Raw genomic sequence first — 20,946 nt, forward strand, 5'->3', positions numbered from 1 at the left:
TCAGCCTTGGTGCAGAAATTTCCCTTTACAAACTATTATTATTTTTTTCCCCTTAGAAAAGGGCAGCAAAACCCACATGTGGCATGGCAATCCATTTATATATTAATTTAGTTTTGCTTCTGCTGCTGTTGAAGTTGAATGAGCAAGTAGTTTCAGAAGTGTGGGGACTGGTTCTTTCACTTTCTCTGCTCACTTATTATTTCTCATCCCCATCCCACCATAGCCCCAACCTGATTTAAGCTCCTTATGGCTTAGAAGTTGGGGAGGAAAGTAAAGGAAAAGCCATTTTTTTTTCGTTCAGCTAGTGTGGCTTTGAATCCTCTTTTGGCTCTTGAATGCCTCCCATCATGGCAGATGTCCATTGGCTATATATTGCTGGGGTTTTTAGAGTACTTCCAACAGGAACCTTTGTATTTATCCATTCCTTGGCTCTCTCCCACTGACCTCTTAAGGATTTCTCCAGACCCTGATATAAGTGGTATACTTCTGGGATGCCCTTGTTCTGGCCAGCAGCCAGTTTGGGTGGAGATCTTTCAAAATGGTTCTAGCTTGGAACCTTCTACTGTGTCTCCATAGTCTAAGTCACGATTTCTCACCTTTAGCACTGTTGACATTTTGGACAGAATAATTCTTTGTTGTTGTTGGGGGGCAGGGGCACTGTCCTGTGCACTGCAGTCTTTTTAACAGCATTCTGGACCTCCGCCCACTAGATGCCAGTACTATCACCTCAGCTGTGACAATTAAAACTGTTTCTGGTCTTTGCAAAATATCCTCTAGAGGGCAAAATCACCTCTGGTTGGGAACCACTGGTCTAAGATAACCAAGTATTCATGTACTTCTTCCTTTCCCTGCTACTAAAGCTTGTTTCAGAATTCTCCAGAGAAGCAGCAAGCCCTAGTTTTTAATGCCCCCATACTCTAGGGCAATACATGTCAAGCTCTCCCAAGAACCTTCCCACGATTATCCCACTCACCATCTTGAGTGATGGGCCTAGAACTTTCTATAGCTCAGCAAAAACCCTATCGGAGAGGAAACTTCAGTCTCACCTTCTGTTAAACACCCTACCAATCTCTCTGGGAGGTTCTAGTGCAGCCCTCAGTTAGTTTAGTGTGGGGGTAAATGGCACAGCATTCTTTACTCCTGTAAATTCCCCTTATAGAATTCTACCCTCTAATGAATCTGTTTCTTTCTTCTTTTTTAAATTTTTCCCCTGGTACCAGGCCACATTGCCCTTCTCCATTAGTCAAAGGCAGGTCCCTTACAGACCCATATTTTTTTTCCTTTTCTTTAGATCTATTGTATAGGAGCCTTCAGCATCCTTTAATTAAAAGTCTCCCTTTCAACCTCAGCAAATCCTGTAAAAGAACAATGTAGTGACATTTTGAACCCTCTTCCTTGGAGTCTGATCTCTTCATTAACTAAGAAATCTCTAGTGAAAATAGTAATGTTCGAATTTAAGGCTCAAAGTTGTTGCAGTCATAAAGGATATACTCCTCAGGTATGTGGTTTCACTTTTGAGGACTTTCAAAATAACTATAGATTAACAGAATAGAAGAATCCCAAGCATTCATATGTTAAGAAATATATATGTATAACAATAATAGACATTGTTCCCTACAAAGCGATATGCACATCTAAACAGTTTTCTTTTATAAAATTCTAATGGCTCCATTTTGCCTCCATGTTCAAAATTGCTTAACATGATATTCTTAACCTGAGGTCTTCCATTGCTTTAAGACGCCTTTTGAATACACATTCTATGACTTCCTACCTTATTTCAGAATGGCTCCTAGACTAGCTGTGTCATTTACTGTCAGTAATTTAAACTCTGCCTAGACAATTCATTTGTCTCAACTTAAGCATTCTTAAGACCAATCACTTTTAAAAAGTTAGAGGTCATTTAATTTGAAGGCTATGAATTCAAAGAAAAGGTAGAATTTTAAAAAATTACTCAGACCTTCTACTCTTCCACTTCGTCCAAAGTAAGCAATTCTCATTAACGTATGAATGCTACTAAGAACATATTTATTATTCACATCAAAACTGTGTTAATATTCCAGAACTAAACAGATACATAATATTGTGGCCTAGAGATTATAATGATGTATCTGACACTTCTTTCCCAGTCCTTTTTATTTTTATATCAATAATTGAGAAACAAGGCTTTTTACAAAAATGTGATGCTTGTAATCTTTTATGAAAGACAATAAAAATAATAATTATTCAGCAGATTATACTTGTATGTCTACAGGTAGAATAGTTTGACTGTTCATTGAAGAAATGACTTCTTAAGGATTACAGAAAATAAATCACCCACCATGCATTTTTTTTTTATGTGTACATGGTACATTTTAAGTTTTTTTACCTTTGTATTTCTAAAGAATGAAAGATTGGTTCAAGATAAAGCCAGTTTCTTTGACAATTCATCCATTCCTCGAGGGTGTAAGAGAAGAGAGAGAAGTTTTGATCCCACTTATTCACAAGATCCTACAATGATAAAAACACACCTGTGTACAAATCTAAATATATAAAATTACTCTATGAGTCACAAAATAGAAACTGAGACCAAAGGTAATTGTCAGTCATTGACATTGTCACGTAGATGAATATAAGCCTAATTACATTTAGTTTTGGGAGAGGTTTAAGATGTCCTGTTCATCAATATTCTGTCTTATTTATTATATCATATACAAATCTTTTTGTAAAAGATTTGAGTAACACACATATGTATATAGAAATTAACATAAATATCTCCCACTCAACATTTATTTCCTATTTGCTATTATAGAGGAAACATAACCAGGAGTTTTGTATGTATATTATTTCAGTCTTTAAGTATTTTTGCCCATATGCACATGTGCATGTAATATCTTTAATAGTTTACATGAATGCATAAAGTTTACATGTGGTTTCAACTTTGAGGACTTTCAGAATCACTATAGGTTAATAGAAGAATCCCAAGCATTCACCCAACAAAAAATACACATGTATAACAAAAATGGATATTGTTCCCTGAAAAGCAATATTCACATCTAAATAGTTCTCTTTTATAAACTTCTAATGGCTGCCCTTTGCCTAATATAACCATATTATACACATTGTTTTGTAACTTGCTTTTTTTCTTTAACCTAATAATGTCTCCTAGAGAGGTTTTATGTCAGTACTTATAGTTTTTCTTCATTCTTTTAATGATTTCAGACAATTTCATTGTTTGGATACATCTTCTTGCAACTAGTATATTTATTAAAGTAATAGAAAGATGGTTAAAAAATCAATTAATACTAAAATGCTTATTTAAAAACCAGCAAACTGGACCATCTATAACTCTGGCTCCTCAGAAGAAACTACCTGTAATTCATTTATATTTGTCTTCTGGTATTTACCTCCATATTTCTTTCTTTCTTACTTTCAATAGTTTATTTCAATTTCAATAGTTTATTTATTTTACATTTAAATAGTAAACTTGCATGTATTTAAAGTGTACAATTTCATAAGTTTTGACATATCCTTACACCTGTGAAACAATAACCACCATCAACATAACAAACATATTCACTACCCTGAAAGGGTTCCTTGTGCCTTGTTGTAATCCATTCCTCCTACCCCTACCTACTCCCATCCCAGATAACCACTGATCTAATTTCTGAAACTATAGGTTAGTTTGCATTTTGTAAAATTTTATATAAATGGAATCATACAATATGTATTCTTTTTGGTTTGAGTTCTTTCATTCAACATAATTATTTTCAGATTCATCCATGTGGTTGCACATATCAATAGTTCACTTTCTTTTTATTTCTGAGTACTCCGCTGTACACATATACATGTATGATAAAATGTTTATCATTCATCTGTTGTACACCTAGGTTCATTTATCACTACTACAAATAAAACTGTTATGGACACTTATGTACAAGTCTTCGTATGGACATTAGCTTTCCTTTCTCTTGGGTAAATACTTAAAAGTGGAATAGCTGGATCATATGATAGATGTATTTTTAACTTTTTAAGACACTTTTTAAGGGGTTTTCTGTAGATTGAACGTCCACCAAAAACTTAATGAAGCTTGACCCCCATTCTAACAGTGCTAAGAGGGTGCGGAATCTCATTATGGTATTTGAAACGTGGGGCCTTTGAGAGGTGATTAGATTGTGAGGACTGTGCCATCATGAATGGATCAATCTATTCATGGAATAATGGGAGTGGCTCTGACGGCTTTATAAGGAGGGTAAGTGAGAAAGTTAGCCTTTTCTTGCTCAGCCCATTCTCACCATGTGATACCCTGGTTGCCATGAGACCTATAGAGTTCCCACCCAGAAGACCCTCACCAAATGTGTCCCCTGTACTGTAACTTCCCAGCCTCCAAAACTATAAGAAATAAATTTCATTTCTTTTTAAATTACCCAGTTTCACGTATTCTGTTACAAGCAATATAAACAGACTAATATAGGGTCATAACATTTTATATTCTACACAGCAGTATATGAGATTTCTAGCTCCTCTACGCCCACACTAACACTTGAGATCATCAGTCTTTGTAATTTTAGTCATTTCTTAGGGTGCATACTGGTATGTCATTGTGCTTTTAGCATTCCTCTAATGAATAATGAAGTTAAGCATCTTTTTAATGTGGGTTTTCCCCCCATTATTATTTGGTGAAGTGTCTATTCAAATCTTTTTCCCATTTCTTTATTGGGTTGTTTTGTTTCATTATTATTTAATTTTGAGAGTTAAGTATGATGGTATACTTATGTTTTTCATAGATGTCCTTTATCATAGCAATGCTCTCTTCTAGTCCTAATTTAAGTTTTTTTTCTTTCTTTTTTAAAATTAGAATGGATGTTGGATTTTTTAACATGTTTTTTCAGCATACACTGAGATTATATGGTTTTCTTTTTAAGTTTAATATGGTGAATTATATTAATTGATTTTTGAATGCAAACCAACCTGGCATTTCTCAAATTAATCCTTCTTGGTCTTAATACACCATCCTTTTTATGTGTCAGTGGATTTGATTTTGAAAATTTTGTTTAGAACTGTTGCACCCATATTCAAGAGGGCTGTTGGTTTGTAGTTTTCTTATAATGTCTTTGTCTGGTTTTGGCTGGCCTCATAGAATAAGTTAGGAAGGATTCTTTCTTTTAGTTTCCTGGAAGAATTGGTATAGAACTGGTATGGTATTATATCCTCCTTAAATGTTTTGTACAAGCCATCTTGGCTTATACTACTCCTTGTGGGAAGGTTTTTAACTCCTATTTCAATATTTCTTATATGTAGAGCTATTTCAGTTATCTATTTATTCTTGAATAAGTTTAGTAATTTGTATTTTTCAAGGTAATTGTCCATTTCATCTAAGTTCTTAAATTTATCAACTTAAATTTGTTTGTATTCCCTTGTTATCCTTTCACATCTGTACAATCTGTAGTGATGTCACCCTTTCGCTTCCTAATATTGGTAATTTGTCTCCTATTTTTCCATTGGCTTAAGCAAATAATTATGATGTTTCTTGTGCTTGGAGCGTTTTGAGCTTCTTAGAGCAATGGCTTTATAGTTTTTGATACATTTGAAAAATTCTGGTTATTAGTTTTTCAGGTTTTATTTTTGTTTGTTTCCTCTTACTCCTCTTCTTGGGGGATTCCAATTACCTGTTAGATCACCCGAAATTTTCCCACAGCTCACTGATGCTCTTTTCATTTTTTAAAAACTACTTTTTTCTCCTGTATCTTACTTTGTATAGTTTCTACTGCTATGCTTTTAAATTCACCAATCTTTTCTTCCGCAAAGTCTAATCTGCTGTTGATTCCATCCAATGCATTTTTCATCTTGGACATTGTAGTTTTTCCCTCTAGAAGTTTGATTCTGACCTTTTAAAAATAACTTCCATATTTTTAATCTACTTAAATTTTTAACATGTGGAATATATTTATAACCGTTTTAACGTCCCTGCCTCTAATTCCAACATCTGTGTTAGTACTGGATCAGTTTCCATTGGTTAATTTTTCTTTTCACAATGGGTTCTATTTTCTTTCTTCTTTGCATGTCTGGTAACATTTGATTTGGTTCTACACATTGTGAATTTTACCTTATTGCGTCCTGGATATTTTTGTATTCCTATAAATAGTCTTGAGCTTTGTTCTGGGTGCAGTTAAATAACTTAGAAACAGTTTCATCATTTTGGGTCTTTCTTTTGATTTGTTGGGGAGGACAAGAGCAGCATTTAGTCTAGGGCTAATTATTCCACATTACTGTGGCAAGACTCTTTTGATACTCTATGTAATGCTCATGAATTATGAGGTTTTCTGTTGTAGCTGGTGGATACAGGCACTATTCCCAGTGTTGTGTGAGCACCGTGCAATGTTCTCTCTAATCCTCTCAACTGGTTGTTTCTCTGGCTTCCAGTAGTTTCCTCACATTTGCGTGCTGTTGATTGGATCTGCTGAATACTTGAGTAGGAACCCTCAAGTATCTCTGAAGTTCTCTCTGTGCAACTCTGTTCTCCTTGGTAAGTTATCCTACAAACCCTAGCCTCTTTTGACTCTTAAGATTCAACAGCATCTTCTCATATATGGAAGTCTGCCAGGATCTGCCTAGACTCCTCCCTCTCTCTTCCAACCAAAGTCTGGAAACTTAAGGCAGTAAGTTAATGCAATCATAGTGCCCACCTGTTTTGTTTCTCGTCTCCCAAGTATCCTTGTCCTTCATTGCCTGATGTCCAGTGTACTGAAATCACTTTTTCATATTTTTTTTCTGTTCTGCTTTGGGTATGTCAGGCCAGATGGTAAATCTGGTCCCTGTATTGCATCTTGCTTGAAAGTGTGTGTGTGTGTGTTTGTGTGTGTGTGTGTGTGTGTGTGTGTGTGTGTGTGTGTGTGTGTGTGCGTGTGCATGTGTGCATGCATGCGCGCTGTTTTCAGCTTCTTGAATAGGCCTAATTTGTCATTTGTTAAATTCATTTTTACTTTATAATAAAGGCATTTAATGCTCTAAATATTCATTTTTACAGTGCTCTAGCCAATTGCAATGAGGTTTGATATGTAATTCTCTCCTTGTTGCTTATTTCTCCCATCCAAGTACTAACCAGGCCCGATCCTGCTTAGCTTCCAAAATCAGACGAGATCGGGTGCATTCAGGGTGGTATGGCCACAGACAGCTTATTTCTAATTTTTGAAAAACTGCATTACATTTCCTTTTAAATTTCCAGTTTTGGGTGTTTTGCATTGTTTGCCTTTTTTTTTTTAAACTATTTTTCTCTATTAATGTTTTATTTTGCTGCATGTTGTTGAAAAAAGTCTGTTTTATCCTGCTTTTGCAATTTATTGAGTTTTTCCTCTAAGGACAAATTAATTGACATTTTCCCTAAGTGTTTGTGTGCTCACGAACAATGTGAATCCCATTTGTAGGGTACATACTTCTCTTTAACTCTCTAGATAATCTATCCATACAGGCATGTACATATATGTGTGTATATGATCAATTATGTTAATTTTGCTATTGAATATCTTTGTACTATAACATATCTTGTTGAGTTTCTTGAGGTTTTAAAATAATTCTTAGGTATTTATTGGATTTGGGGATGCCCAGTGAAAGACTATCAGGGAACACTGAACACTGCTGGTAGAAGTCATGATTTATGAGGTCATATTTTTATACGATTTAAATTTATCTTCTCCACCCAAAACTTTTTGACATTTCCTCATGAACAATTAATGTTTCCATAAAAAGTTATTTTTTAGTATTCAAACTACCAAATATTCAATCTTATTTCTATGTTATAAATGACTTATACAATTCAAAAGAAATGCAAAAAAAAAGAGTCATAAATAAAGCTACAGAAAATTAAAATATTTTCTCTTTGTCATAATATTTACCTTAATGGACCCAAGATAGGCAGATCCTTTAATTGTTGCAAGTATGACTTGAGACTCTTCTAATTGAGCTAATATGTCATCTACAGATGAAATTATAAGGATAGAGCAAACCTCTGTGTGATGAAGAGCTAAATGTAAAGGAGTAACATTCCAAAGATCAATAATCTTGAGTAGCATTTTTTCAAGAGCAGCTTCATTAGTTGCTGAGGCTGATATATCATTTATTTCATTTTCATGCTGAAACATCTAAAATGAACAAATTATTCTTTAATATCCAGTGAAGCAAATAATTCCTGGTACATTTAAAATGGAAGATTGAAATGCATGTTTCAAAAGGTACATCATAAGTATTAAAAGTCTGATTCCAGTTAAGTTTGTATCCTAACCAGAGACTTCATGGCATAGCCCCTTTCAGTTTTTAATCATCTTATTTCATGTTCTTCAAGTGCAGTAGAAATTTCTAATTTTCCTCTACTTTTGGTCAGTTTAAAGAATATACACCTTCTGTATATGTGCAGATGGTATTTCCTCCAGCTTTTTTCCCTCTGCATTTGCCAACTGCTTATTTTGTGACACACATTTGCGCTCTATAATAATTCTTGAGATACATTCATCTAAGATAATGCAATTCTATTAGGCAAATTTCCATGGCTCCCCTCTCTTTGAAGAGATCCTCATCTCCTTGAAGATCCTCATCTCTACATCTTAGAATTAACTAGGCAGGCTTATTGTTTTTATCTCTGGTTAGGAATAAGGATCTACCATTATTCCCATATGTCATCTCCATGGTGTTAAAAAATGATACCTAATCCCTATGTTGTGGTAATGCAGCTCAGTGGGGACTATGAATAGATAGCTATGACTAGTTTTCACCATCTCTGTTATGGGCCTGTCAAAGATGGGTATAAAGATGGTGAAATTATTTGATTGCTAATGGCCTTAATTAACAGCTTTGAGAAAGAGGCCTACATGACAGATTATTCATACAAGGGCAGGTAAGGAACCATAGGACCACCGAAGTTCTATGCTGAAGAAAGAACTATGTGCCTAATACTAATATTCTGAGATTGCTAAAAACTAAGTCCAGACACTGATGTATAAGGCAAAATTTCAGCCAAGTGAATCTAGCCATGTCAAGTCCTTATGGTCAAAGTTTGGGACCTGACAAATAGTTGGATCTTCCAGTTGACTTGGTAATATCTGGGTGCTTTTGGATGAATCTTAATGCCTGTAATTAATTATCTACCTCTATTATGAAGCACATGGCTTTATAAAGTGCAGATGATCAACCATAAAGTGATAGTGTTCATTTTATGCATACCATTGACTTCTTTCTCTTAACTTACTTTATGAGGTACTTTTAATGTAGTAGGCTTTTTAGAACCTGTACATCCTGGACAGAATAGTTGCCATATGACTGTATGACATCATAATTTATTTACTTGATAGGATCACAAATGAATTTCTTTCCTGGAAAGTCTTGCTGCATGACCACCACCTCTGGGTCAACCCCAAGAATTACAAGTTTTAGTAAATGAAAGCTGAGTTTCTGGGCCAAATCCTGTCCATCTAGGCACCTGCATTATACCGGATAAATTATTAAATTTCTACAGGATGATCAAAGTCACCCAGTAACCCTTAAAGTTCACTCAAGATTACCAGCTGATTGCCTCCTTATCCCCTCTGTTATTATAATGAACTTCAAGAAAGAGAATGGGTTCCTCTAACTCTTGGCTACAGTATTTCAGAGGCTGAAAACCTTGTTCACTTTTGTTCAGATGTTGAACTATCTTAATTTGGACCCTTCAAAAACTTCAAGGGACTTCCATTTTCAACCATCCACTCATGTGAGAATTGTTAGGATAATTCACTGGAACCCTTTGAGGTATTATAGCCACCATCCCCATGTAGGCTACCAGCTGTTTCCCTCTATGCCTATCTACTCTAACTTTTATTGCTTGCTGCTACACTTAATCTGCCAAATTCTCACCCTCTACCTATCTTGCCAGGACTGGTTCCAATAACCCAAGACTTTGAAAATGTAAATATTGAAATTTTGCTAGATTTTCAGCATGCTGGTTTGAATGAACTCAGCTGCTGATATAGGTCTTTATGTTTTAAAATTATCTAGGTATCTTGCTAAATTCCTCTTTGGCACATAGATCAGTTAGGAGGCTCTGGTGATAATCCAGGAAAAGACGAGAGATCTAGATAGGATGAGGAGTGTGAGAGCAAGAGAAGATTCAAAGCTTATTTCATGACTTTTTGTGTAACCAAATTCAAAGAATGGAGCTGCCATTAGTTGAGACGGAGAAGACAGAGCAATAGAATTTGGGAGATAGAGAATGAAGAGTGAATTCTTTGAAATGTTAATTTTGAGGTATCTCTTAGACATACAGTGGAGATGTTGACTAGGAAATTGCATATGTGAGTCTGGAGTTCAGGAGGGAGGCTGAGATTAGGGCTGGAGATATAAAATAATTTTTTAAATCAATTAAATTTGTCTTTTAAAATTCTTCCTCTTAAATTCATTAAAAATTTTTCCTTATGTTCCTCCTTACAGCAGGGCATTTAGTATAGAATTACAGGTGTAAAGTGATGGTTCTGATTACATTACATACTGTCATCCCTGAAACATTAAACATAAATGAAACTTATTGTAAGCTAGGCACAAAAATAGAAACATTTTTAACCATGAAAAAACTGGAAAAAGTATATTTTCATAAGAAAACTTCGATGGCAAATGAAACAGTTACTAATTATTCATTTTAAATGTAATATTGAGTTATTGGTAGGGCTATTCTAACATGTTCTTAATATATTTTCATTTTATATAAAATGGAAGACAGCCGTTTTGATTTTTCCTATAAAACGTATTAAATAATGAAACACTAAATTCATTTATCATACATGAAAACAAGTATTAGTTTTCTAATCACCTTAATAATAATGGAATAATAAATAGCTTACTCAGTAGCTCCAATTAAACATAATTTCCTCTCACGTATTATCTACTAATATACTCTTACTTTCCCTATCCATAAACTTCTTTTTCTAATTCATATTCCTTGCGGATTTACTTGCCTACATAAAATTGGTACCTTTTTTATTTCAATCTATTTTTTTCAAACTTTTTTTATTTACCTTGAGGGCTAGAAGATTCTCTATTGTACAGTTTTTGTCAAGGGAAATTGACTTTCCGATAATCCTCTGGAGAGCCTCCCAATGCCTTGGCTTGAGACAGGGATTTCCTAGAGCTATGATGATAGGCAGCTCTTGTTTAAAATCTGTCACTGATTGCTTAAGATGTGCTACCATATCGTTTTTAGGTAAACCTATAAGTAACAATGGGTCAGTAGGCTTACAGTATATTCATCACATTTTTAAACCAGAAAACAAACTGAGAAAATAAGATTTTTTCTTTAAAATTTGCTAATGTAATACTGGCTTATCAGTTATTACTTTGCATTAAAACAATATAAAATAATGAGCTTTAACATCACCCTTCCATAAGAATCAACTATAGATTAAGGTAAACATATATAGTTATAAGGACTGGTGACTGAAATCCAAAACCTATCACAGCTAAGTTGTCTTGGAAAATTTGATACCAGGGATGGCTAGCTACCATGGGGTTTCCCAGATTTTCACTGACAAGATACACAGGCAGACAGGTACACACACACATATTCAGAAGACCATCATAGGTTTTGGGCTTTTAAATTTTGCTAGCGAGAGAGAACATCAATGGAAAAAAATCTATGATTGCTATAATTTAATAAACACTTTAACACCAAAATGTAGGAAATTTAGGTGACAACTTTGCCATAGACCAGCATTGGTCTGTCCTCTGGCATTGACAAACCACTGAGGTATGAGACTCAAAAACTACACAGTTGAAGGGTCAACCCTTATAACTCTTCTACTCAACTTAGAAAAGAGGAGGGGTTCAAGAAACAGCCAAAGTTGGAGACTCAGGAGAACTGAAACTATATCCACACTCTTGAAAAACAAATTTGTACAGATGGGGCTTCTTTTATAAAGCCATATTGAATAATAAAATGTTTTCAAGACCTAGTTAAATAGAAGGTTGAGAGAATAATTATGGCTTTTCCCAAGTCTAGACTTTGGTAAACAGCAAGATTTTATCTCAGAAACTATGGATAAAAGAAGGTGTTGCCTACTTGTTACTTTATATACTACTCTCTTGATGTATATGACAAAATATTGAGAGGGAATACACAAAATGATTGTGATGTTAAAGCACTGAGACTATGATTTGCCCCAGTTTTTCTCTTTTCTGAACTTTTTGTGATATTATATTTTTTATATAATTTGAGAATAAGCAAAATAGTGTTTTTCTGAAAGAGAAATTTTAGCTTGAGGTATAGGTGAATGATAAGGGAAGAGTTTTTAAAAAAAGCAAAGACATTTTCTTGGCCAGGTGAAACAAAACTTTCCTTTGGGAAAGGATATGATCTTATAGAATGCTCTCACAGGAACAATATCTTCATTGGCAAGATTTCAAATTTGATGATTAGCATAAAGGGAAACCTCTCAAAATGACTTTAGTTGTTTTCCCTACTACCCAAAAGACAGTACAAGGCACACACAGTTAGGATTTGGGTAAAGAGTCTGCAGGTGGGCCCTTATCAAAACTTCTCTGCCCAATACCCTAAGAGCCAGAATGCAGGTGATGTGTCTGGAGTTCTACCCAGGGATCCAACTTTTAAAGGATACAAAAATTATTAATTACTTAAAAAAATTATTTTTGGAAAAGCTTTAATCTCTCTCGTTTCAGCAAGCAATTCCTACCCATACTCCTGTAACACCTCTCCAGCCATACTGGTCAGTCCCTGGAAACAGGTAATGAAACAAGGCAAGGACGATGACCTTGCTGCCCAGAGACCATTTTGTGTGTAATTGTTGGTGGGAAAATTTGAGAAACACATTTTTACCTTTTTCTAGTACGAAAATTTTGTGCATCCATTTTGAAACATTTCTCTGTATTAAATCTACATCAATACTTTGAAGAGTACAATTCCTCCATTCCCAAAAGAGTGTTCTCCACTCCTCTTGTGCTTCCCATAATATTTTCCTCAAAGTTAAGTCACATTCAATGTCAGAGATCTCTGAAAGCACAATTTGCGTAATTTCTTCCATATTAAGAGAATGCATATGAGATTGGGAATCATCAAAACGATCCTGATAGTTTGAATATGTTTTAGCTTTGTTAGCTAAGCTTGCAGCTTCCTCTGAGAGAGTGCGAATCATTTCCATTGCTGTTGACACTTGAGTACCAGCACACAACAGAACAGGAGTTCTTATCTAAAAAATAATAGTAAGACATTCTAAGAGACCAAAATGTTCAGAACTTAAACCTGTTTTACTGCCACCTGAAGTATTTTAGTGTCTAATCTAAGCTTTGATATGATAAATGAATGAAGTCGGAACTGTCATTACCATTTGGCCCAGATAAAGGCCCAGAAAGACTTCAGGAGTTTTTAGCTCTTTTTATGCTGTGGGCTCCTTGGCAATCTGTTGAAGCCTATGATAAAGGTTACCAGCTCTGCTGTTTACTGCTTACATTCCTTCACTGTTGAAGAAAATGCTAAATTCCAGTTAGAGGTAAGTGAAAATACATATTATTTTATTTCCCATCCAAGTTCACAAGTCACCAAAATTGCCTATGAATTCTGGGTTGAGAATACTTGGATTAAATTATTTAGCCAAGAGTCCACAGAAAGCAAATACTCAAATGCCTAGGCTTACATACACTAAGTTTTTAATGAAAACATCCCCCAAAACTTACTTTGGTTTTTAAATTACTAACGTCAACCCGTAGACCAGTGATACATGCTTCCAAATTATCTCTGAATTTACTTATAGCAGCATCTTTATTTGTTTCAGTTAACTTCACAGATGTTTTCAGTTGACCAAACTTGATAAGAAGGATTTTATATATGGCAATTTGTTCTTCTGAAATCTGGATCTGGTAATGCCTTACAACAGAATACAGCTGAGAAATTGTTAAGTACTCTTTTTCTAATTTAGATATGTTTGAGGAAATCGCACCCAAAAAAGTAAAATGTTCCACAAATTCTTCTATTTCAGTGGGATCACATTCCAACTGTCGCAATGATGATTCTACAACCTGAAATCATTAACATGTCAATTATAATCATATAATAATTTTCCCACCATTTTAGAAAACTGATGACACTTTTTAACTTCTCTGACTTACATAAGTATAATTTCAGAAAAAATGAAGATAATATCTAGACATAATTCTAAGTTATCGTTTAAATACTGGGGTATTAACATGATCATATCCTTACATTGTTAACAGATGACACTTCAGTGTGTGTCATATATAAAATAAGAGCTAATGAGACATAAGTACCATGACAAATAATTCTTTTCAAGAAATAAATGTAATATAAATAGCAAGAGTATGACTGAAATATGAACACTGCATAACAATGACTACAACTTTTTTACACTTACATGCTAGGTTAAGTATATGACCTCATCTTATTCAGATAGTGTTTACTAATTAGGTATTATTTTATCTAGTTTGCACAGAAGGAAACGGAGTCTAAGAATTGTTTAATTCGAGATCAGAAATTCAGTGACTTGCAGAACTGTAATTTAAACCCAAATCTGATCCCAAATCCCATTCTTTCCCCCCATACGTTGTATCCATCACATGTATGAGCTGTAGATGTGGTATAGCATCCACACTTTTCATAAGTATATGTATATCACTCCATAACATTTTTGAAGTAATTGCATTTCTATACTGATTTTTTTGCATAGTTTTCTTCATGTTCCAAGGCCCTTAATAAATATTCATGTATAATTTGATATAATTTTAGAATCAGTCAATTCAATTTTCATTCTTTACAGCCTTAAATTGCTTGTATATATCTAATTTTCAAATACTTTAATTATAAAAGTAATAGATGTTTATAAAAATTTGCAATACAAACAATTTATAAAATAGAAAGTTGCTTATCATTCCATTACACTGTTAACTCATCAGAAATTTTACTATTGTATCTCTTTTATCATAGAGTTTATATAAACAGACCTAAAAATCACAGAGACTTGTGTTTAAATCCCAGGCCCAGTATTTACTAACTCTGTGAACCTAAGCAGGTATCTTTACTTCAATAAACTTGGTGTTCTCATCTGTAGTTTTGAGGATCAAATAAAATAATTTAATAATGGGCTTATAATGGAGTCAGGCACATTGAAAATGTCAAGAGTGATCAAGACAGCAGACTGAGTAAACACAACTACCTTAGCTTCAACCACAATTCTTAATTAAATGCCAAAAAATATTTTTAAATACACACCCATATCATAAAGAAAACAGATAATTCCAATCTTGTACAAGAGTAGAAAAAGGTGAAATATACTCAAGCTTCTTTTATGACACTAGTATATATTGATGCCAAAGCCAGATAAAGATGGTAAAAGGAAAAAACATCATAGACCAATTTCACTTATAAATGTAAATGTAAAAATCTTAAAAATAGTATATATATTTGTGTATGCACATGCTGACAAGCTAAATCTATCAATTTGCATGTGAGGTTAGCTTTAGAAAGTCATTTAGTATAATTCCTCACATTCAAAGTTTAAAGGAAAACAATTGCAAGATTATTTCAATAAATGTAGTTAGTAAGCACTTGGCAAATTTCATTTATGATTAAAAACTCTTATCAAACTAGGAATAGAAGGGACTTTCCTTAACCAAACAAAGGGAATCTACCAAAGACCAAAGGAAATAAATATACCTGGGGCATACAGCAGTCAGAAAGACATGAATAAACAGAACTTTCAGAACAGGTTCCTAAAAAGATTGCTCAGAAATAACCTTCTGGAACCCAAAACCATGATACTTCTAAGTGCAGAAATTTGGTTTATATTATCACTGTGCTAGGAACTGTTTAAGAACTTTGCATATACTAATAGTGCTGTTAATTGAATGTCCCCCCAAAATTCACTAAAGCTCAATGCCCACTGTAACAGTGTTAAGAATGAAAAATCCAATTATGGTATCTGAAAGATGAGGCCTTTAAGAGGTCATTGGATCATGAGGACCATGCTCTCATGAATGGATTAATCCCAGTGGTTTTAAATTTTTATATTATTTATTATAATTATATTATCAAAATCATAATTTTTCTTTATGCCCTTTACCAAACCTATCCCTCACCAATGGACCCTGCAGAGAGTTCCCACCAAGAAGAAGGCCTTCATCAGATGCACCCCTGGATATTGCACTTTCTAGTCTCCAAAACTGTAAGCAACAGATTCTATTTCTTTATAAATTACCCAGTTTCAAGAATTCTGTCACAAGCAACAGAAAATGGACTAATACTAAAAACTGGTACCAAGAAAGGGTTTTTGCTAATAATGAATACCTGAAAGTGTGGAAGTGGCCTTGGAACCAGGTGATGGGCAGAGGCTGGAAGAATTTGGAGGAGCAGGCTAGAGAAAGCCTAGATTCTGGTGACAGCTTAGAGCAGGAAAACTGGGGAAATTTTGAAATGTCATAGAGATTGGTTAAATGGTGGTGACCAGAATGATGATAAAAATATTGACTAGAAAGACATTCTGAGGAGGTCTCAGATGTAATTGAGTAGGAGCTAATTGGAAACTGGAGCAAAGGTCACCCTTGCTATGATCTGGCAAAGAACTTGGCTAATTTGTATTCAGGCCCAAGGGTTTTATGGAATGGGGAACATAAAAGTGATGAACCAGGCTATTTGCCAGAAGAAATTTCTAAGCAGCAAAGCATTCAGGCAGCTGTGTGGCTACCTGTAACAGCCTACACTAATTTATGGCAGCAAAGACATAACATAAAGACAGAATTTATAATTAAAAGGGAAACAGAGGGTAAAAAATTAGAAAGCTCTGAGCCTGGCCATGTAGAGAGTAAAAATGTGTCTTCAGGAGAGGAAAGCAAGGCTGTAGCCCAGCAACGATCTGCTAACGAGATTAGTACAGAAAGGACAAATCATCAAGAGAATGGAAGAAAAACCCAAAAGGCACTTCAGAGATCTTCAAGGCTGCCCCTCCCATCACAGGCCCAGAGGCCTAGGGAGACAGAATGGTTCTGGGGAACAATCCTGACGTGCCATCCATGGGTTTGCTACCCAGGGCCACCTTGAGATGCTGTTCCCCATACCCACACCCTGCTATCATTCTCCTGCAGAAACATCCATTTGAACAAATATACTTGTGTAAAAAATATGCTCAAAAGTGCTAAGGAAACAAGGTGAGAGATCAAAATACCTGGGTATAGCATAGAGTCAGGAAAAGATTCATTGAAGAGAGTAAGAAGAGCAGTTCTACATTACCTGCATCACCCCTCCCCCAACCCTAGGCTGCACAGTGGGTAGAGAGATACTGTTTGCTTGGAGAAAGAGAGACAAATAAGCACAAAACTTTGCTTTTGCCCCCAGTACTGGACTCACCACAGTAAAAACCAGCACAAGGCATGTACTTACAATCCCATTTCCAGGCTGGTACCCACAGATGTAGCCATCAGACCTGCCCCATGCCGGTCCAGATCCCACAACCCAGGCTTCATGCCTGCATTGTGGACTTTATCTCTTGCCTTCACTAGCACTGAGCTGACTTCAGTGACCCTGGGTTTCAGACAGCTCTTAGCAGCAGATTGGCCTCAGCTGCCCCAGGTTTTGGGCCCACCCCAGTGCTGTTGTGGCCCCAGTGATAATGGGCTTTAGGCAGGTCCCCGGGGATACAAGCTCCAGACCCACCCCAGCAATCATAATCAACAGGTTCATCCAGTGGATCCACACTCTAGGCCTGCTCACCTACTGATCCAGGCACCAGGCCATTCAGCCTAAGTACTGCCAGATGGCCTGCCCAGAGTACCTGGATGAACTGACTGTTGAAGGGCTTTCCCAGACAAAGCTAGTCTGTAAAGTCTGGAATAATTACCCACTTGAAATGCACAGACACCAATGCATGGCTACAAAGATCAAGAACAATTAAGGAAATACGACATAACCAATGAGACAAAATAAAGCACCAGTGATCAACCCTAAAGAAATGGACATGTATGAACTGGCTGACAAATAATTCAAAATAATTGTTTTAAGGATGTTCAGCAAACTTCAAGAAAATACAGAGAAATGACGCAGCAAAATATGAAAAGCAATAAAGCAGAAAAAGAAATTTAACAAAAAGAAAGACAACTATAAAAACAAAACAGAAATTCTGGAGCTGAAAAATAAACAAACGGAAAAATGCAACAGAGAGCTTCAAGAGCAGAATTTATCAAGCAGGAGAAAGAACACGTGAACTTGAAGAAGGATATTTGAAAATACAGTCAAAAGAGAAAAAAGAAAAAGAATAAGAAAAAAATGAAGAAACTTTATGGGATTTATGGGACAACATCAAAAGAGCAAATATCTAAGTAAAAGGAGTTTCAAAAGGAGAAGAGAAAAATAAAGGGGTAGAAAGCATATTTAAAGAAATAATAGCAGAAAACTTTCCGATCTGGAGAAAGATGTAAATATTCAGTTGCAGGAAGGTCAAAGGTCTCCAATCAGATTCAATCCAAGCAAGACTACCCAAAGACTTATTATAATCAAACTACCAAAAATCAAAGACAAAGAGAGCATCCCAAAAGCTGCAAAATAAAATATAAGGGAGTTCCAACACAGCTAGCAGCAGATTTTTCAGCAGAAACCATACAGGCCACAAGAGAATGCAATGACTTATTCCAAGTGCTGAAGGAAAAAAACTGGCAAGTAAGAATACAGTATGCAGCAAACTGTCCTTCAGAAATGAAGAAAAGATAAAGAGTTTTTCAGACAAAAGAAAAGCAGAGAGAACTCATCACAACCAGACCTATCTCACAAGTGAAGTAACATGTGGAATTTAAGGTGGAAATAAAGAAATGTTTGAACTTCAGTTAAATGCTTCCTTAAAAAAAGACAGTGTTAGGTCAATTAAAGACTTGATTTTCCACATTTTATTTAAAAAGTCTCCCATCAAAGTAAAGAACAGGATCTGATGGCTTCACTGCTGAATTCTATCAAACATTTAGAAAACTAATACCAGTCCTTCCCAAACTCTTGCAAAAAACTGAAGAGGAGGGAATACTTCCAAACTAATTTTATGAGGCTGGCATTACCCTGATACCAAAGCTAGACACAGATGCTACAAAAAAAAAAAAAAAAAAAAAGGAAAGAAAACTGCAGGCCAATATCCCTGATGAACATAGATGAAAAAATCTTCAATAAAATACTAGGAAACGAATTCATCTGTATACTAAAAAGATCTTTCACCATGATCAAGTGGGATTCATACCAGGTATGCAAGGATGGTTCAGCACACACAAATCAATAAATGTGATACATCACATTCACAGAATGAATAAAAACCATATTATTTCAATAGATGCAGAGATTTGACAAAATTCAACATCCTTTCATGATAAAAAAAAAAACCTCAACAAATTTGGCATAGAAGGAATGTACCTCAACGCAATAAAGAGCATATATCAAAAAATTATAGCTAACATATTCAACAGCGAAAAGTTAATACCTTTTCTTCTACAATCAGGAACAAGACAAGAATGCCCACCCTCACCACTTTTACTCAACACAGTATTGAAAGGACTAGCCAGAAGTTAAATAACAGAAAGGAAAAAAAAAAAAAAAAAAAAAAGGCATCCAAATTGCAAAAAAAAAAAGAAGTTAAATTGTTCCTATTTGCAGATAACATGATCTAATATACAGAAAACCCTAAAGACTCCACCAAAAAGCATTTAGAACTGATAAGCAAATTCAGTAAAGTTTTAAGATAAAAACCAACATACAAACATCAGTAGCCTTTTTCTACACTAACAGCAAACTATCCAAAAAAGAAAAAATAAAAATCCCATTTACGTAGCTACAAAAAATACATAGGAATAAATTTAGCCAAGGAAGTGAAAAGATGCTACACTGGAAGCTATAAAATATTGATGAAAGAAACTGAAAAAGACACAAATAAATGGAAGTATATCCATCACTTATGAATTGCCAGAATAAATGTTGTTATATTGTCCATACTACCCCGTGACCCCTACTAAATGCAATCCCCATCAGTGCAATTCCTATCAAAACACCAGTGACATTCTTCACAGAAATAGAAGGAACATGTCAAAAATTCATAGGGAACCACAAAAAAAAACCCCTCAAAAAGCCAAAGCAATCTTGAGCAAAAAGAACATAGCTGGAGGGATCACACTACTTGAATTCAAAATATACTACAAAGCCATAGTAATCAAAACAGCATGGTACTGGCATAAACAGACACATATAGGAATGGAAAAAAAATAGAAATCTGAGAAATAAATCCACAAATTTACAGCCAACTAATATTTGACAAAGGTGCCAGGAACACACAATGTGGAAATGACAGTCTCTTCAATAAATGGTGTTGGGAAAACTGGATATCCACATGCAGGAAAATGAAAGTAGATCCTTATCTCACACCATATACAAAAATCCTCACAAAGTAGATTAAAGACTCAAATGTTAGACCTGAAACTGCAAAAGTGCTATAAGAAAACATGGGGGAAAGTTCCATATTGGTCTGGGCAATGATTTTTTTGTATATGACCATGAAAGACCAGGCAACAAAAGCAAAAACAGACAAATCGGACTGAATCACAGTAATCTGGACAGCAAATGGGATTGAGTCAAACTAACTGAGTCAAATGGGATTGAGTCAAACTAATCTGGACAGCAAGGGAAACAATTAGAATAAAGAGACAACCTATGGATGGGAAGAATATGTTTGCAAGCCATACATATAAGAGCTTAATATCCAAAACGTATAAGGGACTCAAATAACTCTACAGAAAAAAAAAACCCGGTTTTCAAGATGGCGGTGGCTGCAGCGGCTGGCGCGGAGTAGCTGAGGTGGAAAAGGCGGCCACTGGGCCTCAGGCAGCCGGGAAACTTGTGGACCTTCCTCTTGCCATCTCTTAAGGGAGGACCGCAGCTGCTGGCCGGTCGTGGGGGCTGAACGCCACTTTGCC

At 35.2% G+C, this 20,946-nt stretch overlaps 1 protein-coding gene across 1 annotated transcript in view; it reads right to left on the minus strand.

Annotated features, from left to right (window-relative positions):
- The window catches only part of DNAH14 (dynein axonemal heavy chain 14), a 338,933-nt gene that overhangs the window by 242,363 nt on the left and 75,624 nt on the right, over nt 1–20,946 (minus strand). Inside the window, exons 17-21 of the mRNA XM_063082910.1 lie at nt 13,681–14,022; nt 12,827–13,196; nt 11,013–11,203; nt 7,869–8,114; nt 2,366–2,487 (exon numbers count right to left, since the gene is read on the minus strand). Of these exons, the coding sequence (XP_062938980.1) occupies nt 2,366–2,487; nt 7,869–8,114; nt 11,013–11,203; nt 12,827–13,196; nt 13,681–14,022 (1,271 nt within the window). The remainder of the gene's footprint in view (nt 1–2,365; nt 2,488–7,868; nt 8,115–11,012; nt 11,204–12,826; nt 13,197–13,680; nt 14,023–20,946) is intronic.

This window comes from Cynocephalus volans, chromosome 18, assembly GCF_027409185.1.
Source record: "Cynocephalus volans isolate mCynVol1 chromosome 18, mCynVol1.pri, whole genome shotgun sequence".
Lineage (NCBI taxonomy): Eukaryota > Metazoa > Chordata > Mammalia > Dermoptera > Cynocephalidae > Cynocephalus > Cynocephalus volans.